Below are 25,501 nucleotides of genomic sequence, written 5' to 3' on the forward strand. Positions count from 1 at the left end.
AAAGTCTAAGCTGTCTGAGATGAGGACCAGGGGTTTCCTCGGGACCCAGACGTCCCCCCAACTTCCACCATCCCTGCCCCTTCCCCGGGCTCCAAGCAGAAAGCCACGCTGCGCACTGTGTTCATCCCGCCCCGGCTCCAGGGCAACTGCTGTTGGGGACAAGAACGGACCCCCAGACACCTTCCAGCTTCTGTTGAATCTCTTTAATGCTGTTAACGGCAAGTCTGGAAAAGGTTCAGGACAAAGTTCTTTTTTCTTTCTTTTTTAATTACAAAACTAACAGCTGTTAGAATCTTTTTTTTTTGTTTTCCTTTTTTCTTTCCCTGGCTACAAAATACTCTGGGGAGATGCATTATAATTTAAAATATATAATATTGCACAAACAACCAAAAAGTTAATTAAACTAAAGAAATAATTACAAAGAGAAAAACCCCATCCCATCAAAAAAAAAAAAAAAAAAAAAAAAAAAAGATTCTCTCCATCCCACCCCCCTCACTGAAGGTTTCAAGTGGAACTGACCACCACTCTCTTGGCGTACCTGACCACAATCCCTTTAGATCATTGGTGAATACACCAGATTATGTACAAGAATCACCAGAGCAGCATCATGAAGCACCAGGGTCTCCAGGGATTCCTGCAGCCCCTCAGTCCTCCAAGAGAGGAATAGCTTTACCAGAGTGAAGGGTGAGAGCCACAAAGACCGGGTCTGTCTTCAGGAAGAAGAGCTTTTGCAGAAGCCTGATAAGAGTCTCAAGAAGTTCACCCCCAGCATATCCCTTCAAGCAGCAGAAGGGCTGAGGCGGAGAAGTTGGGCTTACCAGAGTTGTAAGGACTCAGCTTTGATCGCTGCTCTGTACCGCCGGTAGCTGGCTTGTGTCCTAAGCTACAGGGGGGTCGAGGTGGGTAGCTGGTTGGACAAGGTATCCCGCCAGGCAATGCACAGAAGGGCCTGAAGTGACCCCCTCCCTTCTTGGGGAGGGGAAGAAATGCAAGAGCAGACTCTTGCAGGTGGCACAGCTGAGCTAAGGACTTGGGTGCATCTGACATGAAGAAGCCCTGGGAGAGGCATTGGGGACATACCAGCCTGGGCTGGATGAAAGGGAAGAGGTGGGAACTTGGGGTTTGGTCTCTAGATTTGGAACCACAAGGAACCTTTCTGGGAATGGAAAATGCCTGGGAAGGGGAGATCCCCAAGAGAGGCAAATTTCCCAGAGACGAATGCCTCTCCTTGCCATCCCTGTCTAGCTAGGACAGGTGGAATGGCCCTCCTTGCCTACTTTTGGGTGGACAGAATGTTATCTCAGCTTCCTCCAAGAGACTGGTGCTTAGGTCCTGCACAGATAGAAGGGCTAGAGTTATCCCTTGGGACTTCCCAGCAAGAGTCCCCAAGAACAGTGGGTGTTCAGCAGAGAAATGTAGGCTCTTCTGGTGAGGGGGGTAGGGCTCCTCCCCTTTGAGTCATCCTATGGTTGGCACAAGTCAGAGTTCCTGGTTTGGATTTAGTGAGCCCCTTCCCAGATGTGAGCAGAGGCCCAAAAGACCAGTAAAGAGCCACCCAGAGGTCTGGTTGACAGAAGCCATTGGGGGGACATTCTCAGTCAGTGTCTTCCAGGGCTGGGCTGAGGTGAGCGAGGGGGTGGGAGGTTCTGTGGGCGGGGGAGCTGCACGCTCTGGCCCCTCATTCCCAGTCCTCCCACTCTACATCTTCCAGCTGCGGACAGGAGGGGATAACGGAGAGCACAAGCACATATTTACTCCTCTGAGTCAAGCCCGGACCCAGCCTCCCCTTGCTGCCCCCATTTCCAGACAGCACCCCCCTAAACATCTTCCCCCAACTCCCTGCACACCCCGCCCCCCCACCTTGGGCCACACCCTGCCCCCTAGGAGAGTGAACCACTGTCTTAAGGAACACGTCTGGGAGCAGAGCTGCCCTGTGTCCGAGTGGTGGGGCTGCTGCTCTGATCATTCCAGACCCAAAGGAAATGCTTCCATCAGCCAACACTGGACACTGGGAGGGGACATCCTGCTTCCAGGAACCAACTCAGTCAATCCCTTAAGGAAAACTTGAGAGTGGCCCCGTGATCAGAAGCAAGGTGGCACTGTACTGCAGGTGCTCACAGGGTCTTCATCAGGGGCTCTAGTGCCCTAACTTCAGCTGAAGTCTCTTCAGGGAACTTTCTATCGGCCTGCTGTCAGCTGATCCCCGGTATGATGGGTTGTAGAATGACTGCCTGGGTATATGGTGGCCAGGTTTTACAGAGGGTCGCAAAGACCCAGAAGGCATTAAGCCCCTGTGACATGATAGGGGATCATGGCCCTTCTCTACCCTGGGTATAGTGAGGTCATAGAAGCAAAGTACTCATGGGTAGGTCTCTACCTCTCCCCAGGCTTCAGTTTTCCCATATGAAAAACGAGGCCCTGCCTATCTTTCTACTCTGTTTACCTCTTTACAGCAGGTTTATGAGCTACATGATAGAAGAAATCATGTGATTCTTGTGTAACAGTGGGAGTAACACTGACTTGAATGTTATATGTCTGGGCTGCAGCCTCACTCTTGCCACTTAGCTGTGAGAGCTTTTTCCCTGCCTTTCATTCAAAAATGACTCCTTCTTGATTTTGGCAGGTAATGAAGAGTTAGAGTAATAAGGCCTCTGAGCTTCTAACTGGACTGGGTTTTGTGGTGGCTTCGGTAACATTCACTGGGAGCTCGCATGTCCCAGGCACGATGCCTAACATGCCTATATGCATTACCTCTCACAGCTTATGTGCTTCTAAGATCAATTCTGTTTTCGATGGGAAAACAGAGGCTCAGGTTAAGTGACTCGCCCTAGATCACACTATCTTTTGTCTCCAAGGCCAGGAATCTCTCTGTTCAGGTCCCATCCCTGGGAACCATGAATCAGAAGATCTGGGGCAGGGTTTGGAGTCTACATTTTTTAGTAGTTCCTCAGGTGACTCTGATGCAGAGCTAACATCAGGTACTCTCTCACCATCTACCCTGGAACTGAGGGGAAACAGAGCCTGCTGACGGAAACCATTCAGGGCCCGAAGCTGCCATCTCAGGAACAGGGATCCACCCTGAGGGGACAGTTGGACTTGATGGGAGGAGTCCTCAAACACTGGGATCATTGGGCTTGCTTCCCTGTGGCCAGCCAGGCCCACTCACCTCCCCAGTGGCATCCACTTTGGAGAGTGCCATCTGTACTTCTTCTTCAGTCATGTCCAAGTCAAAGTCCTTCTCCCAGTCCTCACTGATGTCCGTGCTTGAGCCTGGAACCATGATCCACAGTGTCAAAGGTGGGAAGGGGTATGTATGAGCAGGTTGTAGCTGGGGGTTATGGCACTCTTCAAAAGGGCCTGGCAAATATACATCAAAGCTCTCACATTCTGTTGTCACTCTGGCTCAGTGATTCCACTTTTAGGAATCCATTCTAAGGAAAAATCTTGGATTCAGTAAAAGATTTAGCCAAAGGGATGTTCACTGTAGTGCGGTTATAGTGATGAAAATTTAAAAAAACCTGGGGCACCTGGGTGGCTCAGTCGGTTAAGCGTCCGACTTCGGCTTGGGTCATGATCTCACGGTTTGCGGGTTCGAGCCCGGCATCGGGCTCTGTGCTGACATCTCAGAGCCTACAGCCTGCTTCTGATTCTGTGTCTCCCTCTCTCTCTCTCTCTCTCTGCCCCTTCCCCACTCATGTTCTGTCTCTCTCTCAAAAATAAATAAAAACATTTAAAAAATTAAAAAATTAAAAAATAAAAAAATAAATAAACCTGAGAGTCCACTGATAGGGAATTACAAAAGTAAATAAATGGTATAGTCACATGATGGAACATTATGTGGCTTTTAAATGTTAGGCTGTAGAGCACTTATATGCATGGCAAAATAATCTAAAACTATTAAGTGAGGAAAAGTAAGTTACTAAATAGTGAAGAAGCACTTTGGCCCAGAGGCTCCCAGGAGCCACAGAAATCTTCTAGAAGACATAAACAATGAACCTCTTCCTCTTCACTCACTCCACGCTACCTACACTGACCTCGCTACTCCTGAAACACACCAGACACATTCCTGCTTTAGGGCCTTCACATGGGCTGTTCCTTGTACTTAGAACGCTCTCCTCAGACATCCACAGGCCAATTTCCTCACCTCCTTCACGCCTTTGCTCAAATCCTACCATCTAAATGTGGCCTGCCCTGACCATCCCACTTTAAACTGCAACCCACTTCCGCACTCTGCTCTCTTTATTCTTTTTTCCATTGCATTTATCACTTTCGAACATATTACATCATTAGACTTAATATGCTTATTGTCAATAATAGAGGAACTAGCATGTGAGCTCCCTGAGGGCAGGGATCTTTGTTTTCCTTTCTTAGGTATGCCCAGTGCCTAGAATACAGAGTTTGCACCCAACAGATATTCATGGACCCTTTTCTAAACCAGGGTTGGCAAACTACGGCCCATGGACCAAATCCAGCCTACTGCCTGTTTTTGGAAATTCAGCTTTGGAACACAGCCCTTGCCGTTTGTTTACATATCGCCTATGGCTGCTTTCCTGCTACAACAGCAGAGCTGAGTAGTTCTAACAGACTGTATGCCCCAAAAGCCTAAAATATTTGTGATCTGGCCCTATACAGAAAAAATCTACTCATCCCTGCTCTGGGTGATTCTGATGCCTGCTAAGGTTAGCAGTCACTGCTCTAAACATTCGTTATTTGGATAGGACTTCTTAGAGGGAACATAAAAAAATGTCCATGTGAAGGTTATTACTAAGAAGAAAACTACAAAAAGAGTTTTTTAAAAAAGAATATGCAGAAAAAAAGTGTATGTATTATAAGTCCATTAAAAAAATATGCTCAAAGGGGCACCTGGGGTGACTCAGTTGGTTGAGCATCCGACTTCAGCTCAGGTCATGATCTCGCGGTTCGTGGGTTCGAGCCCTGCATCGGGCTCTGTGCTGACAGCTCAGAACCTGGAGCCTGCTTCGGATTCTGTGTCTTTCTCTCTCTCTCTCCTCTGCCCCTCCCCCACTCATGCTCTCTCTCCCTCTCTCAAAAATAAATAAGCATTAAAAAAAATATGCTCACAGATGCTTGTACACAGAGAAAAGATGTGTAAAATACCCACAAAAATACTAACAATAGTTACCTCCAGGTGATGAGGTCATGGGGTAATTTTCTTGGTATTTTTTTCTATAATGAACACATACTACTTTGTAACTTTTTTTGTCTATTAAAAGCATATTTAAAAAAAGTAGGTCCCTGATCTCCCAATGGCACGACCTGTAAACACGTCCTTGTTTCTTGTACAGCTTGCTCCTCACCAGGCACCCAGGCTCTGAGACCTCCCCTAAGCCCTGCCCCTGTGCTCCTTATAAGGGGTCTTGCTCTCACTTCCTAGCCACAAGCATCCTGGGTCTCTGGAGCCTTGTAGACCTGGATGGAATCTTTACTTTTTTTTTTTTATCTATTGTGTAGTCTTGGGTAAGTTATTTTGGGCTTCAGTCTATTTATAAAACAAGGATAAAACCACCCTCTTTGCAGAGAACCACAGGAGGAGCTTATTATGCAGATACCTGCCTCCCCTTCCCCCTCATTCAGATTCTGAACGTCTAAGTGGTGGCCCAGAACTCTGCATTATAAATAGATACCTGGGTGATTCTTTGTAGGCCTGGGCCTGCAGTTTGAGATCCAACAGTGTTAAGATTAGAAGTGTCAATGTGAAGTCCACGTAACACACATACACATAGTGGGGATTTAACAAATGGGGGCCGTTAAAGGCACGGTCTCAGAGTTCAGTAATTTTGCACGTGGTCCCACGGCTAGCCAGGGCAGACTGGCAACCAAGACCAGGTTCTTCGGACTCCGCATCCAAGTCTCTCTATGCCTTCAGGACATTTTGGTGGCACACACCTGGCTGGCTGTCAGTGTTGGCTTCCTGTGAGTTATGGCTGATTCCTCATTTCAGAGGTGTGGCCATGGCCATGACCGCTTTCCCTAACCTCAGGTTGCCCTCTTTTTCAGGCTTTAAATGTTAGGGCAGTCCTTCCAGGGGTGGAAAACAGAGTATCAGCTTACAGTTTTGGAGCACCTCACACCCACCCTCTGAGGTGGGTATTAACAGTCCCAATTTTCAGATGACGAAATGTAGCCTTTGAGTGGCAGAGATGAGAACCAGGGCTGTCTCTGCCATGTGCCTCCTCCCACCATCTTGTCCTCTCACACAAGAGTACTAACATCTCCATTACACTGTGCATGTGGCGGAGAACTGAGCTATGCCAAAACAATTTAAGATTTCCTGATGGAGTTTGTCTGTTGTTTTTTTAAGAAAGGGGAGTTTTCAGGTGATTACTAACCTCACAGTGTTGCCACTCAGCTCATTTTCTTCTGTTTAATTGGATCTCTGCTTTCCCAGAGAAGAGATGGAGGCAAAAGCCACTCTCAAGTCAGTCATTGGTGAAGTAGGGCCTTCAGCCCAGGGCACCTTCTGGTTTGCAGGCCATAGGCCTGTCTTAGTCTCTCCTTCCCCTCCTCCTGCTGAGGGAACCTGAGCAGGGTAAGTCCAGGCTCTTAGATTAAATGGCTCTTGGGTCAAAATGCAGGTGGGAAGCAGCTCTGCAAGGACAACGATTGCCCCACTGCCCCTGGACTGTGGGAGACTGTGTGGCTAGCCTACCCCAAGAGACTCTGCTGTGCCCAGAGACCAAGCCTCTCTTACGTCATCTAAGAGAAAAATGGAGTCACTCACCGTCTCCAAGCCTTCATTATTTCTTTTTAAGATTCACTCTCTCTACTCTGTTCCCACTGTCCTCCTGTCAGTCCAAGGCCCCATCTTCTCCCGCCTAAGTGACTGCTTGTGGTGGGTCTTCGGCAGCGATAACCCAGCCCTCCTGCAAACCCCCGAGTGTCAGAGGCAGCAGAGCAGAGCAATGAAGAGCTTATGCCACAGCTCCCCCGTAATCTCATTTTGTCCCATTTCAACCCACCACTCATTTTTCTGACCCTGCTCTCCCACAGCCCAATTCCCAATGGAGCCTACAGTATTTTTTTTTTAATAAAACAAAAAATTTTTGTATATTTATTTCCGAAGGAGAGAGAGGAACAGAGTGTGAGGGGGGAGGGGCAGAGAGAGAGGGAGACAGAGAATCGGAAGTAGGCTCTGAGCTGTCAGCACAGAGCCCGATGCGGGGCTCAATATCGGGCTCAAACTCACGGGCCATGAGATCATGACCTGAGTGAGCCAAAGTCGGACACTTAACCGACTGAGCCACCCAGGTGCCCTGGAGCCTATGGCTCTTTAATCCGACTGTTTCACTGTCTCTCCTTCCCTTTCCCAGCTCCAATTCCATGAGCCACAATTCTGATCACTTTTTTGCATATACTTGTGGACTTTCCTCTTTTCCTGCACCGATTTCCCCTGGCTAAATTTGAACCCTGGTTAAATCCAGCTCCCCATCTATTCTGTGCCTGCACCTAGGCTACTGAATGTAGCTGGACAAAAGTACACCAGTGCTGACTGGTGTCTCTTAAAATTCATGACTGCTATCTCAAATGGGCCCTTAGTACCACCCAGCCAGCAACTCCATACCACCTGTTGGGTCCCTCACCTACTCTTCCACTTTCCCAAAGTACTTTTTCATGCTTTTGTAAAGACTTAGTGAGTGGGTGGTTGATCTCAAGTTTCCTACCAGTAAAAAAAAAAAGGGGAGGGGGGCGGGAAATCACACAGACCTCTCTTGGGCTTCTGTGAGGACTAAGTGATATGCATATCCAGTGCTTAGCACAGAGTGATACAGACATATAGAAAGTGCTCAGAGATAGTACCTCTTATCATCATCATTTCCCCAAAGCAGGGCTCTACTCATACTTCTTCCCTGATTGAGGACCTATTGTGGAACAATTACCCCCAATTTGTAGAGGAATAAATGGGGCTTAGAGAAGATCAGTAACTTTTCTGAAGTCACATGGCTTAGGAGCAAGGTTGGGATTTGAACCCAGAACTGTTCAAACCCCAGAGTCTGATCCCTTAGCCTCTGTACGTGAGGCTCTTTGTACAGGTCAGGCATCTAATGTGAGCAGCATGCCCTGCCACTTTATGGCACCAAGTCCAACGTTCCAAGTTTGGCTAAGATTTTAAGTTCTTAAGTTCTGCTTCTGAGTTAACCCATCTACCCTTCTTATTCCTCCCTCTCCTGGGAGATAATACAGCAAAGTGGGCTTTACTCACCACTTCTCCTGCCCATGGCCTCTGCTATCTGGACTTTGTAGGCCCCTGAGCCCCGCAGCTGCCCTCAACTCTCCACCTCTCCTATACAATGCCTGTCTCCTCAGTAAACCAACCGCTGATACCTGGAGCCTTCCTTCTTTCTCTGAACTCCTCCAGCATCAAGCCTGCCCCATACAGCTTCATGTTTCATCATAAAGACTGCAGCTTTTGCCCCTCCCTTCTCAGTGTCTCATAAAGAGTAGGTAGGAGCTCAATGGATGACCTCACTGAATCAGAGCCAGAAGGAGAGCATTGTGTTGGAAACTGGAAACCCTGTGGTTTCCATCAGGGAGCAAGGGGAGGGGTGTGGTGGGGCCAGTTTCCCTTCCACTGCAGCAAACCAGTCTCTCAGCACCAGCAGGCCAGGGCTCACCTGCTGGGCAAGTTTCGTGGCTGACTGGTACTGTGTGTGTGTTTCAGGAGAGGCCTTGCTGACAATCAGCTATCTCTGAAGAGGGATTCTGGATGTGGCAAAACAGTCAACCCCAGAGCTCTTACTGTCCTTTCCTTCCCAGAATTAGAGAGGTTCCCCTTTGACAAAAAGTCAGAGTCTCCAGTCTCAAATTTCACTACACAGATAAGAAACTAAAGCTTTAAAACTTAAGCTGGGTCACAGCAAGTTCATGAGGATTCATTTAATTCTTTTTTAAACTGTACCTGTTAAGTTTTATGGATTTCGTGCTCCTAATAATGGGATAAGCTTAGGGAGGCTAAATGACTTTCCTGAGGTCAAAAAGGGTGAGGACCCCTGACAATCAATGACACAGGGATTTCCAACCCAGGGTAAGACTTAATTGTCCAAATGGACAGTGTGGTAGTTACGGGCATAGGCTCTGAGTCAGAGACCTGGGCCTGAATCTGGGCCTGCCACTTCCTGGCCATGTGAATTTGAGCAAGTTACTTAACATTTCTGAGCCTCATTTTCTTCATCCATAAAATCCCGACCTGACTGGGCTGTGAGATGAAATGAGAAATTAAATGCAATATAACACACTAAGCCCAGGACACGGCATAAACCTTATTCTGTTGGACCTAAGACCCCAACGATTGTAAGATGCACCCTTATTTCAGAGTATATGTACACCTTGGATGAAATAAGGTAATAAATATTCAACAGATAGCAGCTGTCACCATCATCAGTATCACAAATGAAAGGGTGAGGAAACTGGCACCACAAATGCTTCTGGGATCCTAAAGAGACAAGTCTGTCTTATGGGGTAACAACTCTTGCTTGTCCCCCTCCCCCCTGCTCCCTGGGATTTTGGCCTCGACTTACCTTTCTTTCCATTGTTAGAGGGCGTAGACTTCCCACTGTCCGAGTTCAGCTCAAACACCCGTAAGTCTGTGAGTACCTCCTCCCTCAGAGTCTCTACTCTGGCTGGAGGCCTAGGCTCTGGGCCGCTGGGGCGGCCAGCAGGGGTGTGGGGCTTGAACTGAGCTGGGGGCGGGGGTCCAGTCTCACCCACATCCACAGCCAGGCCCTGTTCCTCCAAAGATGCCTCTAGCAGCTTCTGGGACAGGTCCTTGGGCAACACGGGTGCCTCAGCTGCAGTGGCAGGTTTGGCGATCTGGGTCACGGGGGAGATGCTCTCACTGCTCTCTGAAGGAGTCACCTCTGTTGGAGGCTCGGCTGGAGTCATCAGATTCTCTTCACAGGGGCTCAGGGGGCCAGGTCCTCCTTCAGGGGACGTGGAGGTTTTGGCCACAGGAACCTTTGCCTCTTTTGCAGAGGTGGGTGAGTCGCTCACAAGCTCCTCTGTTGAGAGAGAACAGGAAAGAGGGCTACGTACCCTGGTCAGCCCCAAGACAACCTTGGAGCTCTCTGAAGACAGACCTCAGGTTCCCACCAAAGCTTACTCCGATCAAGACTAAAGGGTGCCAGTTTCCTCACCCTTTCCCCATCACGGTTCCTCTGCAGATACTTCCTGCTGGTCAAAGTCTCTCCTACGCTGAGGCCTAGCATATGTCTGGTGGACACTCAGCTTCTGGCAGCACATCCCAAGATGGTATTATAGATTCGAAAGCTAAGACTTGACAGTCAGTTCTGGGTTCAGGCTGGGCTCTGCTCTATCCTCAGTGTATGATCTCGGGCAAGACCCTGGACTTTTCTTGAACTTACCCCAACTTAATAAATGTGTTAATAGCATACAGGTGGCTCCAACATACTATCCAAAGTTGAGCTACCAGGTAGAGGAGGCTGAGCTCTTAAGCGAGTGGTTCCCAAACCTGGCTAGGCACGAACCATTACCAGGGGAGCTTGTTAAAAATGCAAGTTTGGGGGCGCCTGGGTGGCTCAGCCTGTTAAGAATCCGACTTCGGCTTAGGGTCATGATCTCACAGTTCATGAGTTCAAGCCCTGCGTCGGGCTCTCTGCTGTCAGCACGGAGCCCACTTTGGATCCTCTGTCCCCTACCCCTCTCTGCTCCTCCCCCACTCACGTTCTCTCCCTCCCTCTCTCTCAAAAATAAACATCAAAAATTTTTTTAAAAATTTAATGTTTATTTATTTTTGAGAGACGGAGAGAGAGAGAGAGAGCACGAGTGGGGAAGGGGCAGAGAGAGAGGAAGACACAGAATCTGAAGCAGGCTCCAGGCTCTGAGCTGTCAGCACAGAGTCCGACATGGGGCTCAGACTCACGAACCGTGAGATCATGACCTGAACCGAAGTCGGTGTTTAACTGATGGAGCCACCCAAGTGCCCCCCCCGAAATTTTTTTAAAGTACAACTTTGGCCACATCCCCAGAGTCTCATTTAGAATGGGGGGAAGGGAATCTTGAATTCTGATAAGCCTCCTAGGTGACTGTGAAGTGGCTGGCCCATAGGCTGGCAGGGGAATCTGTTGCTACTGACACATGTGATTTCCTTACCTAAACCGGGAATTCCGCCAGCCCAGGCAAACATTTCCTTTTTAGTTCAGCCTATCCTCAGCATGGACAAGCGCCGTATACATGCCCTACGCTTCCCTGCCTGCCAGGTCTCTCCGGTGTTCAGAGATGGCCAGATGGTCCCTACAGGCAGCACAGGACCTGTGACTTGCCCATCACCTTTCAATACCTCTTACCTTCTTCCTCCTCCCAGCCAGGCTCTTCAGAGATGCTCTGTTCTGCCCGTTGCTTCAGGGCATCCCTCCGGGCCTGCTCCTGAGTGTGGGGGAGATGGCCAGAAGCAGTCAGGGCTCACTCTCCCCAGACCCTGGCCCTGACCCCAGAACCCTTGGTACCTTGTGCCCCTTCTTCCCTCAACAAAATCCAGTCTATTTCCCCAAGGGCTGAGTGGACCTCCCCGGGCCAGGCCAGCATACCTGCTCTAGTTGATGGACTTTATAGAAATACCGATGCCAGAATTCTGAATGGGAAACAGCTGCTGGGACCTGGAGGGAGGGGACAGTGGAGATGAGACTTTGGGAGTGGTTGTGTACGGTCTGTGTCCCCAGCCTTATCAGCCTGCTCCCAGCTGCTCTGGATTTAAGACGTGGCTCCGTGGCTGAGCAGTTTTCCTCAGAGCACTTAACACCCTTCCATCCCCAGACCCACTTTCCTGGCCTAGCTTGGCCAAGGAGAGAGAAAAGAATTCCCATCAGGTTTTGCTGGCCCTTCCATTTTTCCCCTGATTGCCAGAAGCCTGGCGAATCAGCTTTGCCCATGTAGAGTCTTGGCTCAGGACCTGGCTGGTCTGGCTCTAGAGGGTCTCAGACTGCTCTCTGGGCCAGGTAACTGCAGTGACTCGAGCTAGATATGTGCCTCCCACCTCCTGACACCTCAAGCTGAAGCTGGGTAAAGTCCTGCCAGCTGGGCCCTCACCATCTTGGTGTAGAGGGCCCGGATGGAGGGGCTGCCTACAAGGAGCTCTGAGATCTCCCCCTTCTTCTCCTCCAAGCAGAACTGGGAAAGCCAGGCGTCAAACAATTCCGGGGGCCCTGCAGAGGGACAGACACTGATGGTCAGTTTTTTGGGTCTGGAGAAAGAACACCGGGCCTACAGAAAACATAGCTAAGCCTGGACATGGACAGTGAGGAAAGCTTAAGGTTTTTTTTCAAAGCCATTTGGCCAAAGGTGGGGGGTCGGGAAGGGTGAAGGGGTGGGTAGGCCCCACTGGTATCACGGCATAGCATTTAAGTGATCTCTAGAACGGGCTACTATCTGCATGTTCTAATGCTGCTTGCTTTTTAGCCCACTGCACTTGGCTACTGAATGCCCTCCTCTCCAAAACTGTTCTCAGGTCCCCAGGGACCCCCATGTTGCCAGTCTAAAGGCTACTTCCTGGGGCACCTGGCTGGCTCAGTCAGTTGAACGTCTGACTCTTGATTGTGGTTCAGGTCATGACCTCCCAGTTTGTGGGATTTAGCCCCCTGTCAGGCTCCATGCTGACAGCATGGGGCCTGCTTGAGATTTTTTCTCTCCCTCTTTCCTCCCCACTCCTGCATGCACACACGCACTTTCTCTCTCAAAAATAAATAAACTTAAAAAACAAAAATAAAGGCTACTTCTCTGCCCTCTCTCATGTGACCAGTCCGGCTTCTGACCCTGGGAGCCACTGTCGTCCTCGTGACGCCCTCTTCTCTTCTGGCTTCTCAGTCTTCTATGATTCCCCTCCCCGCTTTCCAGTTGTTCCATGTGAGTCTTCAGTGGCTCCTCTTTTTTCCTCTCCTTATGTCTTCCCATCTCTGTTTTCTCCTAAGATAACCTCTACTAAGCCACAGTTTTAACCTCTCCCTCCCCCACCAACTCCTCAGTCTGTCTTTGCAGCCCAGGCTACCCTTCTGGGCTCCAGAGCCAGGGGTCCAGGTGTCCTCTGGAAACTTCTATCAGCTCAGGTGCAGCAAATGCAACGTGTGCTCATTTTCTTCCGTCCCTAAGCTGTCCCACCTAGTTATCCACCAGAACCCTGGGTGCTGTCCTGGACTCCTCCTTTATCTGATCGCCCTGGGTTCCACCTCCTCGCTGTCTTCCACACCTCACTCTTCATTCCACCTGCCACTCCCTGGGTTCTGGACTTACCTCTGACGTGGGGATTCCTGCCAAGCCTCCTACCCAGTCTGCCCATCTTCTATCTTTCTCTATGCTTGATGGCTCTTTTACAAAATACAAAATCTGATCACCTCAGGCTTCAAAACCCTTCAGTAGTTCTCTAGGGAGGGCTTTTTATTTATTTTTAATTTTTTATTATTATTTTTATTAAGTAAAGTCTATACCCAACGTGGGGCTCGCACTCACGACCGTGAGACCAAGAGTCATTTGCTTCACTGACTGAGCCAGCCAGGTTCCCCTGTAGGGAGGGCTTTTTAAGCTAGGGTCCAAGCATAGGCTTCACAGAGGGTCAAAGACCTCCCATATGGCATTATAAAATTTTGTGGAGAGGGGTGCCTGGGCAGCTCAGTTGGCTGAGCGTCCGACTCTTGCTTTCAGTTCGGGTCATGGGATCGAGCCCAGGCTCTGCACTGAATGGAGAACTTGTTTGGGATTCTCTCTCTCTCTCTCTCTCCCCACCCCCCTTCTGCCTCTCTCCCCTGCTTGTGCTCTTTCTCTCTAAGTAAGTAAGTAAGTAAATAAATAAAATTTTGTGAAGAGAGGGCCTGTCATTTTCAACAGATTTTTAAAGGCCTTTGTGACTAAAAAAAAAGTTAAGAACCACTACTTTGAGCCTTTTAGGACAAAAATTCAAACTGCATGGTCTGGCACCCAAAGCCCTTCCAATCCGGCCCCCACCAGCAGCTCTCATTGCCACCCCTCCCTCACATGCACCCCTTAATCTAGACTTCTCAAATGCAGGACCTTAAAATGTCCTACTGCCATGCTTGAACACCTTCCCCCACTGCTAAAAATAAAATTGGTCTACTTGTTTTTCTTTTTAAAGTAGGCTCCACGCCCAATGTGGGGCTTGAACTCATAACCCTGAGATCAAGCGTGGGAACCTCCACCAACTAAGCCAGCCAGGCGCCTCCCAAACTAGTTTACTTCTAATTTATCCTTAAAAACTCAACGTAAGTGTCACATCCTAGGTTCCCCAGGTTGCACCGGGTGCTTCCCTTCTGGGTTCCTACTGCCCCCACCTTTCTGTGGAAACAGTCACTCTACCTCTACTATCCTTGCTTTAGTCATTGTTTCCTGTCTCTCTTTCCTAACAGCAGGTTCCTGGAGGTCTGCACTGGGGTGAGGGTTTGACTAATTTCTGAGCTCCAGTTCCCAGCCTGGGGCTTGCTGCATGAGGGGGGCTTGGCAAACAAGCGCCAAAGAGAAGGCAGGCAGGGCAGCAGGGCTGGGATGGAGCCTGAGCTGAGAATGAGGGAGCGGAGCAAAGTCTCTGCAGACTGCAGAGATGAACACAGTCTGGGTTCAGGGAGGAAAAGGGACTGTCAACCCATCCTACCACACATAAGGTACACTCTAGTCCCACTCTGGTCTCTCCACACAGGAGGTGCTGGGCCACTGCTACTAGAGACCAACAGGGTGCTCATCCCAGATTCCCGTGGTCTCCCTTCCCTGCAAGCCTCCCCCTCACCGCTACCCCCTCACCATCTGGTTCATTGCAGTAGGTTGCCGGGTCTGACTGCAGGCTGTAGAGGCGAGCCTGTAAGAAATAAAAGAACAGAAATTCTGGAGTGCTAGGTGGAGAAAGCACCCCCTCTCTGACAGCATAGTCTACCATTGTTGTTGATTTAGGTGCTCAGAGACTGATCATTCCCCTGTACGTTTATTCCCATTTGGAAATCAGCCTCAACCCAGCCTCTCCCCCGCTGGCTGCCAGACCCCACAGGGCACCTGTCAGCTTGCCCATGGCTAGAAAGGGGAATACTGGGCTAGGAGTGAAAAACTGAGGCTCCCGGAAAAATGGTCTCCCCTAGTATTCCACCTGGGGAATTAAGATACAGTGTAAGCAGGCTATAAACTTGTATGTATAAAATGCTTTTGAATTGTGTGAAACCTGAAAAAAGTTAGTGCAAATACACTAATAAAGTCCAAATTTATGGGCAAAATTTGAAATAATGTATCTCCCCAAATTAAAAGCATTCATCAAGAATTTCTTTCTTTCTTTTTTTTTATTACGTTTCTTTATTTTTGAGAGGCAGAGAAAGACAGAGCACGAGTGGGGGAGGGGCAGAGAGAGAGGAAGAAGACACAGGATCGGAAGCAGGCTCCAGGCTCTGAGCCGTCAGCACAGAGCATGACACGGGGCTCGAACTCACGAACCGTGAGACCAGGTCCCGAGCCAAAGTCGGACGCTCAACCGACTGAGCCACCCAGACGCCCCAAGAATTTCTTAATTCCATAGCCAGTCTGCCGAGTGAATTATCTGCCGTGTTCCCGGTAAGGCCACAGGAGTGGCAAACTTTAGCTGGTCAACAGAAGACCCCACCTCCCCTCCTCAGTGTTATGTGGAGCAAAGGCCAGCTGTCTGCGTTAGAGCTTCAGCAAGTGGCTTTGGTGACTTACAGCTGTTAGAATTTAAAATCCTACAATTTAGGAAATTTCACACTCCCACTCAAATGTCCACTAAGTGGTGGTATTGATACTAGTGCTGGCAGATATGCTTGACAAATCAGTAGGTTTGGAAAGGAAATTCAATGCCAACCTGCTGTGACATCACGCTGTGAATTTAGGAAAAAACACTCTATGAACCGTGAAGAAGTAATGTGAGAAGATAAAATGTGGAAGAAATATTTTACCACTGTTGTTGATCTAAGTGCTTTGAAGACATCCTCCCCCCATACATTGATTCCCACTGGAAATCAGCCTTAACCCAAACGGGGAGAAGACCATGCCTGTACAGCATTCCTTATCAAGGCTGAAAGCTGAAAGGACTCCCCAAGAGCAGCACTACAGAAATGAGTGGAATAATTATGCTCTGTTCACTTGCAAGAAAGTAAATAATTAAAAGGATGGTGAGTAAGAAAGATGCTGATATTTTTTATATATGTTTTTATAGCAGGTTATAAAATTCGATGTATAAAGTGTTTTTGTTAAAAAGAAAGAGTTCAAACTATCTTTACCAATGTTTGTAAACAAAAAGAAATGAAAGGTTATAGCCAAACAAGAAATAAGTGGTTCTCTTTCAGTGATGGGATTATGGATTTAGCGATAATTATCTTCTTGATTAGTACTATTCTCCCATATAGTTATACACATATATTTATTTTCTGGCCTGAACACATACTGCTTTTATGAGTGCACATTGGAAGATGGCATCTAGTGCTGTTAGGCACCTGCAGGGGAGGCTGCTAATGAATACCTTGGTGCCATCATAGGGCTCAGCTGTGCCAGAGGGTGTGCCCATCAGGGTGATGACATCGCAGTCTATGGTCTTGTCTGGTGAGGGAGCGAAGGTGTCGGAGATCACCCCTAGGAAGTCAGACAACCCCTTCTTCATCTTCTCTGTTGCCCCCGAGGAGCCTTCAGTCTGCAGAGAGAAGCGGAAGAGGAAACAAGTGGCCCAGGAGCAGGCTGCAAGTTAGAGTTTGGGGTACTGAGGGGTAAAGCATCAGGGGCAAAGGAAGCATCAGGGGTGAAGCATTCCTGTGTAGGGACCAGGGAAGTGCTCATGGCCTCTTACCCCATCTCTGAGGTTGGAGAAGGACAGAAGTGGCCAGGGTCCCCAGACACCAGAAGAGGGTGTGGAACAGGACCCCGGTAGGCCTATATAGTCAGAGCAGAACTCCCTGACTGGCTGTTTCATCAAAATTTCAAGGCTAGTCATACTGATCAAAAACTGGCAGGAGAGGGGATGCTCGGATGGCTCAGTTGGTTGAGCATCCGACCCTGGATTTCGGCTCAGGTCACGATCTCTCAGTGCGTGGGACCGAGTCCTGAGGTGGGCTCTGCGCTGACAGCAAAGAGCCTGCTTGGGACTCTCTGTCTCCCTCTCTCTATGCCCCTCTGCTGCTCATGCTCACTTGTTCTCTCTCTCAAAATAAATAAGTAAACATTTAAAAAAATGGGCAGGATAGGATGCATGCTGTACACACTCTGTGGGGAAGGGGACCTGTGGGTGGAGTGATGGGAAAGGTACTAGTTTTGGAGACCTAACCCCCTCTGAGTCAGCTTCCTGATCTGTAAAATGAGGACAAACAGACTTCCTTCAGAGGGCTGCTGTGAAAAATAAAAAAGATCAGGCATGTACAAGCCTGGCATAAAACAAACATCTACTAAATAGCAGTACTGTAATATCACAATGTCATCATCATTGTTGCTCAGGAAGTAGAACATTCTCTATGAAAGACCGGGGATACATGGGCAGGATGAGAACACGCATCCTTGCCTAGACGCAAACCTGGGACCAGCTGAGGGCCAATGTATGCATTGTCTAGAAGGGGCAAGTGGGACACCAAGCTTGAGCCACACTGGCCGGGATATCCTTGAACAAGCAGAAATAGGATGCTGACAGGGCCAGGCTCTAAAAACCTCATGGAAACCATAGCATTTACTCCTGATTAGGCTATCCAAGCATTTTCCACCCGGAATCTACCAGCATGCCTGGCACATGCTAGCACAGATATACAATCATATTTGTCAAATGAAAAAAAAAAAGGAATAAATAGCCACCTGGGTGGCTGAGTTGGCTAAGCGACTGACTGTTGATTTTGGCTCAGGTCATGATGTCACGGTTCCTGAGATGGAGCCCCACATCAGGCTCTGAACTGACAGTGAGGAGCCTGGTTGAGATTCTCTCTCTCCCACTCTCTCTCTGCCCCTCCCCTGCTTGCTGGATGTCTCTCTCAAAAATAAATAAATAAACATTAAAGAAAGAAAGAAAGAGAGAGAGAGAGAAAGAGAGAAAGAAAGAGAGAGAAAGAAAAGAGAGAGAAAGAGAAAAGAAAAGAAAGAAAGAGAGAGAGAAAGAAAAGAGAAAGAGAAAGAAAGAAAAGAAACAAAGAAAGAGAAAAGAAAAGAAAAGGAAAGAAAAGAAAAAAGGAAAGAAAAGAAAAAGAGGCGCTGGGGTGGCTCAGTCAGTTAAGCGTCCAACTCCTGATTTCAGCTCAGGTCACGATCTCACAGTTTGTGAGTTCAAGCCCCACATTGAGCTCTGTGCTGACAGTGCAGAGCCTGCTTGGGATTCTCTCTCTCTGTTCCTCCCTCACTTGTGCTTTCTCTCTTTCAAAGTACACTTTAAAAAAAAATAAAAATAAAATTTTAAAAAGGAATAAATAAACGGAAAAAATGAGTGGTGTCTTTGCTGCTGGCTGGACCCTAGCAGTTCAGCAGGATTACTATCTGTCACTCCTGCTCATGCTCATGAGTAGCTGTGATTAGCCCGCAGACAGTATTTTACAAGAGGAGTCAACAAAATTAAGGTTGGCTAAAAGAACTCCAAAACATGTTTTTTATGACATGGCTTCTAATCTCAAGGCAACTGATTCAGCTGGAGATCAGATGAAGAAAGTGCAATTTCCCCAATACTAAAGGAGAAACTGTTCATGCAAAACCTATATATTATACTTCATCAGAAGCTTGAGCTTTGCAGGGATAGCCAACCATACACTATTTTCACTTTTCACACTCACTTTAGAATCTAAATCCTATCTCACAAGAAGATTCTGCCACACATCTTTGATTAATAAAAACAGGGACCGTAAGAATAGAAGTTGGCACCACCTTTCTGGAGGGTAGTTTTGCAATAAATATTAAAAGGCCTACAACTGTACTCACCGTATGATCCCTTCTAGTATTTTATTATAAAGAAAATATGAAGGGCAAAGATTTAGCAGTCAGAATGTTTACTGTAGCTCTGTTTATCCAGTACCAGAAAAAAATGAAATAGGAAACTAGGAACTGGTTAAACCTACAGAACAAAATAACAAGCCATTTATGATGCTGGAGAATGAGGTTTGCAATGATTAAGCCAGAAAGTAGGTTATAAACCGTGATATTCAGTTGATTCCAGTTTTGAAAAAGAAAGTGGACAAAGTGAAAAAGAATGAGGAACATACTCCCCAAATATTAACAGTCGTTACCTCTGGGAGATGGAACTAGGTCTTTCTTTTTCTTTTACTTACGTGTATTTTCTAAACTGTCTACAGTGAATGACTTTGCCAGAAGGAAAACATTTGCTAAAACAATACAGAAATGGGAGAGTTTATTAATACTTATTCTATATAGCTTGTTTGCTTGACAGACAGAATTCTTTCAAAGTGGGAGCCTATGGGGGAAAAACAATCACTTAATAGTAGAAAGGTTGGGGTGTCAGGCTGTGAAGGACAGTCACTCAGAGCGTGAAGGGAGTACTCACAGCTAGCTTCTCCTTGACCACACTGGCTGTGGCTGCAATGGTGCAGGCCGTGTCATGCTGGACCACCTGGGTGAACTCTGTCAGGTCTCGCTTCATGAACTCCAAGGCTTCGGAGGACTACGGGGAAGACAAGAGAGGGATGACAGAGCCAGCTGGCTCCACTACCCTTTGTTCCTGTTCCCGGGGCTGCTTCTATCCCTGACAGACACATGGAAACCTCAAGTGACATGGGAAGCCTCAGCACAGAAACAATGATTGCCTGTCCCAATCCCATGACCTGGGATTACCGAACAGCAGAGAGTACAGAGGGACTCCCTGCAGCTCTGAGAATCGGGATGAGACTCAGCCCTGACCTTTATAAGCTTTGTGGCCACAAGTAACTCTCATCTAGTTTCAGTTTTCTCCTGAGGGAGGTACACTAAATCGGTGGTTCAAGAGCAGACTGGGGAAGGGGGTGCACACAGTCCGGAAACGAAACAGACTCCGATGCATTGCTCTGAAATCCTTTAAGTCATGACATTTGTTTCAAATTTCAAGTAACCTGAAGAAAAGGTGTGTGATTCTTTTTTATCAAGGGAAAGTGTTTCTATTTTTATTTATTTTTTATTACAGGGAAGTTCAGTTGAAATATGAGGCAGTATGTGAAATTATTTGTCTGAAAAACTAAATAAACATGTTGTACTAGTGACGGTAATAGTTCAGAAAGCGTTTATGAGCGATTCTTGGCAATTTAATACCAGAAAAAAGGTGTGTGGTTTTTACATTCCACAAAGGGGGTGTTGAGAGAAATACTGGATTGGATTGCCTCCGAAGTCTTGCTTCTACCATTCTAGGGTTCTATTCATCCACAGAGATCCTTCGGGCAGAATGAATATTTGCTTCTGTCAGACTGACCTGCTGCTCGCCCTGCACTCAGACCAGGTTTGAGAGAGCAGGCCCTCAGCCCTGGTCTGAGTCTTACCCTGCTTTGTTTCATCCTTACCCACTCTGGGGCACCTTCCCAAACTACCTCTGTGCTCCCCTGGCAAGCCCCCTCATTTTGCACATGGAGAGTCACCTGTATTTTTTTTTTTTTTTTTTGCATTTTTGAGGGTTCTGGTGACTTTTTTCTGGTTTTCATCAGTCTGGGATGAAATGGGGCAGTCTTGTCTATCAGCAAGAAGCTTCTCTGGGAGTGGGAATCATGTCTCCATTTCAGACTCAGGACTCTGTAATTGGAGTGGAGGGGCCATTTATTCTCTATGTCCATCCACTCTGCCATTCTCCATCCTGGTCCAGGCCAGCCTGCTCTGTCGAATGGACTCCTCGCAGGTTGTATCAAATACCTCTACTGCCTTCTCCTTGTGACACTGCTGGGAGCTTTGGAAGTCACAGCAGATCAGGTTGCCCCTGCTTTACATTCTACAGTGCCCATAGTGTCCTATGAGCAAGTATACGATCTTTCCCTTCACTTACAAGGCCATATAATCTCATCTCTGGCCCTCATCCTCTACCACTGCGTTCCTCACTGAGCTCTAGTTGGCTTTCTGCAAGTTTCTCAGATGCTCTAGCATCTTCCTTACCTTCATGGTATTAGAACATATGGTTCTAACTCTTCCAAACAAATAAGTGAAAAAAACACAACAAATAAACCCCTTCAACTGGTTAACTCTGGTTTCTCCTTCAGATCTATGCTTAAATGTCACTTCCCCGGAGAAGCTTCCCTGATGCCACCTCAGATTAGGTTGGGTCCCTGCTTCATGTTCCCAGGGCACCTGAATGTTCTCTAACACTTGTCATACTGTAGATTATGATTACCCGTTCCAAGTCTAGCTTCCTGGATAAACTGAGTTCCCTGAGCACAGAACCCGTGTTTTTTGTTCACTGATGCTTTCCCAGTATGTGACACAGAACGCGGCACAGAGCAGGTGCTTAAATTTGCTTGTTAAATTTACATGTACAGGAGCAATTTTAATTAAATAGCCATTAGCATGATTATTTGATAAATGGCTGTCACTAGACTGTGAGCTCTGAGGGGACAAATATGAACAGACATGGTACCTGCCCTCAAGAAGATTGTAGTCTACTGGCAAAATGTTCATATAACAGTGTTGATACACAAGGGCAGAGTGGTGACCAGTGTATTATCAGGAAGCTGGAAAGACTTGGTGAAGGGAAGCCTGGACTTAGCCCTAAAGAATGAGCAGGAATCAGCAAAGGAAGCCTGCCTGGGGCATAGTAGGGCATAGGGCTTACCGAAGCCCATGTGCATTTCAGTCCTAATGAACATAAAAGGTAAAGCAAAACTGTTTCGAATAAAGCTGGAGAGGTTGCCAAGGGCAACTATGGAGGGCCTGGTCAGCCCTGAGGGTAATGGGGAGCCACCAAGTGTTTGAAGGAGGTGGGACATGATGAGCTTTGCCTTTTTCACAGGTCACTCCAGTCACTGGCATACAGTGCCATGGACGGGTCCAAAAGTGACAAGAGTAGAAGACAGAGGAAAACCAGTCAGGAGGCTGCTGCTGCAATAGTCCGGAAAAGAAAACAGAATATGAATAAGGACAGTGCTGGTCAGGATGAGAGGATGGGACTGGTTCAAGAAATATTCGTCAAAAAAGGTAGATTTGGTGATTAAATGGATGTGTTGACTGAGGGCAAAAAAGAGTCAAGGAAGGGCCACTGGCTGCTAAACTAGGTGCCTGGGTGGATGCAGGGCTGCCAGCTGAGGGAGAAAGTGCCGAAGGGGAAGCCCGCTTAGAAAGCGGGTGATGACAATGATTTCGGTCCTGTAGAATGTGTGGCGTATCTGGATAGTTGTCCATCAGCAGCTATTCTCAAACACTGAAGTTAAGAGTAAAGGACTAGGAGTCACTCTATCACGGAAATGGAGGAGGTCACCCAGGAAGCGTTTGTAGAGTGAACAGAGCAGTGAGCAGAGGACAAGACCCCTCAAACACTACACTTTTAAGGCGCAGGAAGGGGAAGTCATGAGACAGTCGGGAAAGAAAAGCCTGGAGATGTGGAGAATTGAGAGAGAAGCATGCCACAAAGCCAAAGGAGTAGAGTTTCAAGAAAGAGGGAGTGATCACTAGTGTCAAATGCAGCAGAAACGTCCAGGAAGATAAGGGCTGAAAACCACCCACTGGATTTGGCAAGCGGTAGGTGAAGCTGAGTGTGTTTACAGATAACCTTGTATGTGGTAGCTGCAGGGATGGGGACGGAGTCATGAGAGATCATGCTGTTGATCTCAAATTATAAACAGGAGGAGATGAGGTTGTCTCCCAGAGGTAAAAGAAGAAGCAGTTGAACAGTGGACTTGAGGAAGAGTTAGGTTTGGGGAAAGTTTCTGAAGGCAAGGGGGAAGAAAAGCATATCAGAGACTGGAAAAGCTTGCTGGGTGTTGCTCAGGCCTGAGTAAGGTTGGTGAATCTGTGGTTGGGCCAAAGAGCAATACGACTTTCTCTATCACTGTCTGTGGGTAAATGTAAGCACACACGTACACTATAGGATGAGGTAAGATGCACAGGAAGGTAGATTATAGCACCATCTCAAACTTGTCTCTAGGGCAGTACGCTAAGGGGTGCAAGGGAACGGAGGGTCCTGGGAATTGAGTGGTCCAGATGGAGCCAGGATGGGAAGGGGGAAGGAGGCAAGGCCAGGAAAGCACTGCAAGACCAAGAAAAAAAAAAAAAATGGAAGTAAAAATGGATGGGTGGTGTTTAAGGGATTTCCCCATCACCCTCCTCAGGACTTAATAAAAATAACTTCAGCTTATATACTATTTACTGTGTGCTAAGCATTGTCCTTGGTGCTTTACACATTATCGCTCAATCCTTACAATACTATCAGGTAGGTATAATCAGTACTCCCATTTTGCAGATGAGGAACTGAGGCCTAGAAAGGTTAAATAACTTGCTCAACTTGGTCTAACAGTAAGCAGCCGAGAGGGAGATTAAGTCCTCTTTCTGAATGGGGTAAACTGTCAAAGGCAGAAACAACGTCCACACCCCTGCTTCAAACTGGGAGTTCCCCAAGAACGAAGATAGAAAGCTAACCAACTATCTATTTTTCATGAGTTACGGTAAGACCAGCCTTGAGAGAAACACACAGCAGCCCCTCGCACACCTGCTGAATGAACGTCAGACTCTCCTTCCAAGAGATCGCTCAATGGAAGTGACCTTCTTTGAGGTCTCTTCAATTAAACTTCCTTGTGAAATTCTCCTCGTGCTTATCAACAACGTAAACAACTCAGGGCATTCTTAGATTTGCTAGGCTGTAGCTGAGAGGCTGTCCAGGACTGCATAGGCTAAAGGAGGTATTAAAATGCTCCCAGAGTAGAGGACTGATTTGACCGAGATCAGAAGCCTCCCCGAGTCTGCCCTGAAGCAGGACTCACCCCAATTCCCTGAGGTAAACGGTAATTAACTTTTTTCCACAGTTCACTGGGGCCCGTTTTGACAAACTAGCACGGAAGGGAACAGAAACACACAACAGCATTGTCCGTTGGTAGAGCAGAGCCTCACTCATCCCTCAGGGATTGCTGCCTCCCTGCTAGACTGAGCTTCGTGAGGCCCAGGATTGCAGCTTATCCTCAGGACCTGTCAGAGTGCTGGCTGTGCCATTCTAATACCCGAATGACTAGAGCAGTAAGTTTCTATCGCTAGAGTTCTTCCTCAGGGCCTAGATCAAATGTTCTCTCTTCTACGAAGCTGTGAATTTCCTGAGCTGGAATAAACTGCTCTTCCTATGGATTCCTACAAAAGGGTCGCGCCAGCCTTTAAACCAACATGTATCTCACCGTGGCTACTGCCACACTGGCCTGAGTCGGGGTCAGTCCTCCCTTACACCGATAAGGTATAACAGTAGAGCTCGGTGGGCCTCATCTCGAAGGCCTGGCGCCCACATAGGGCGGGCGGGGCCGCTCGGACCTGGTTGCAGTGAGGCGGAGCGAGGCCCTGCCGGAGGAAGGGCGCCGGCCCGGCTTACCTTCTCCTTGACTGCCTGGTAGCTCTGCTGCAGCCAGCTCCGCCACCATCCCACGTCCTCCCTGTGGAAGACAGACACATCTGGCGGCCCTGCGGTGCGACTCTTGCCCGCGCAACGATCGGGTCTCAGTTTCCCCCTGAGATGTGGTCCGCGGGCCCAGACTTGGCAGAACGCTTCCCCACCCCCCTCACACTGCGACTCCACCCCGCCTTTTCAGGTCCGTCCACTCGCGCGCTGGCCTCCTGCTCCCCACGGGGACCCTGGCCCAGCACCCCGGCCCTCAGAGAATTCAGGCCCCAACGCCGGAGAGCAGGATGACGGGCTCACCCTTCCGCCATCTTGCCCGCATGACATCACCACTATTTACTGACCTCTGACTTCCGACACGGCACCGCCCCCTCAAGCACCGCCCCGGAGCGCTCGGCCCAATCCTCGCGCCGACACCGCCCCCAGCCCAATCTCCGCTCCGGTCCACTACTGGGCCCCGCCTCCTTGAGCCCCGTCCAGTGTCCGTCTACAATTCGCCCTTCAACTCCGCCTCTGGACTTTTGGCCCAATCCTCACTCAGTTCGGTTCTCAGGGTCCACTCCCCAGCGGTAGCCCTACCTCCCCACAACAACTACTTTTTAATCAACGTACATCGGATACGGTGGCTGCTAAGGGCCACGTTCGTCCCTCTAGCTGGACCGCGGAGGCGCGGGAGCGGAGCGGAGAAAGGGAGGGAGCGGGGCTGGAGCTCGAAAGTCTGGACCCTAGAGCTCAGGTCTAGGACCACCCCCCTTTATGAAACAAGCCGCGTAACAGCTGCTTGGGGTCTCTTCCTCCTTGTTGGCTAATCCAACAAGTGCAGAGCGGAGCCCTGGGCTAGGGTCTGCAGGTGTGTGGAGAAAATTTCATCACAGTTAACTTCCATGAGGCTTCTCGAGGGGCTCTGAGGATATTAGGGAGATAGACACACATTCACCTACCTCAACTTTTGATAGCCCAAATCAGAACTTTTTGAACTGGAGCTGAATGTGGATTGACTTGTGAAAGGGGGACAGAGACAGAAACTTT

The 25,501-nt window shown here is 48.3% G+C and overlaps 1 protein-coding gene across 2 annotated transcripts; it reads right to left on the reverse strand.

The window, feature by feature from the left end:
* Window positions 1–1,404: 1,404 nt before the first annotated feature.
* On the reverse strand, window positions 1,405–25,189 carry BSDC1 (BSD domain containing 1). Of its 2 annotated transcripts, none has more exons than XM_015542203.2 (11): window positions 25,085–25,189; window positions 24,446–24,506; window positions 19,481–19,597; window positions 16,487–16,654; window positions 14,773–14,827; window positions 12,061–12,176; window positions 11,562–11,630; window positions 11,322–11,400; window positions 9,537–10,016; window positions 3,167–3,270; window positions 1,405–1,711 (listed from the first exon to the last, which is right to left on the reverse strand). In XM_015542203.2, coding segments are annotated over exons 1-11 (1,284 nt in total). In that variant the 5' UTR covers window positions 25,087–25,189; the 3' UTR covers window positions 1,405–1,678. The 2 variants fall into 2 exon arrangements, with proteins under 2 accessions (XP_015397689.1, XP_007092479.1); XM_007092417.3 differs by lacking the exon at window positions 25,085–25,189 and adding an exon at window positions 24,773–24,798.
* Window positions 25,190–25,501: the final 312 nt, after the last annotated feature.

The sequence above is a fragment of the Panthera tigris genome, chromosome C1 (assembly GCF_018350195.1).
Source record: "Panthera tigris isolate Pti1 chromosome C1, P.tigris_Pti1_mat1.1, whole genome shotgun sequence".
NCBI lineage: Eukaryota > Metazoa > Chordata > Mammalia > Carnivora > Felidae > Panthera > Panthera tigris.

Excerpts from the sequence above, each read along its gene's own strand:
- BSDC1 (XM_007092417.3), bottom strand. Across the intron at positions 12,177-14,772 it reads CTACTGCAATGAACCAGATG|GGCCCCCGGAATTGTTTGAC; the intron begins GTGAGGGGGTAG and ends GTCCCTCTGCAG. Across the intron at positions 11,631-12,060 it reads GGGCCCTCTACACCAAGATG|GTCCCAGCAGCTGTTTCCCA; the intron begins GTGAGGGCCCAG and ends CCCTCCCTCCAG.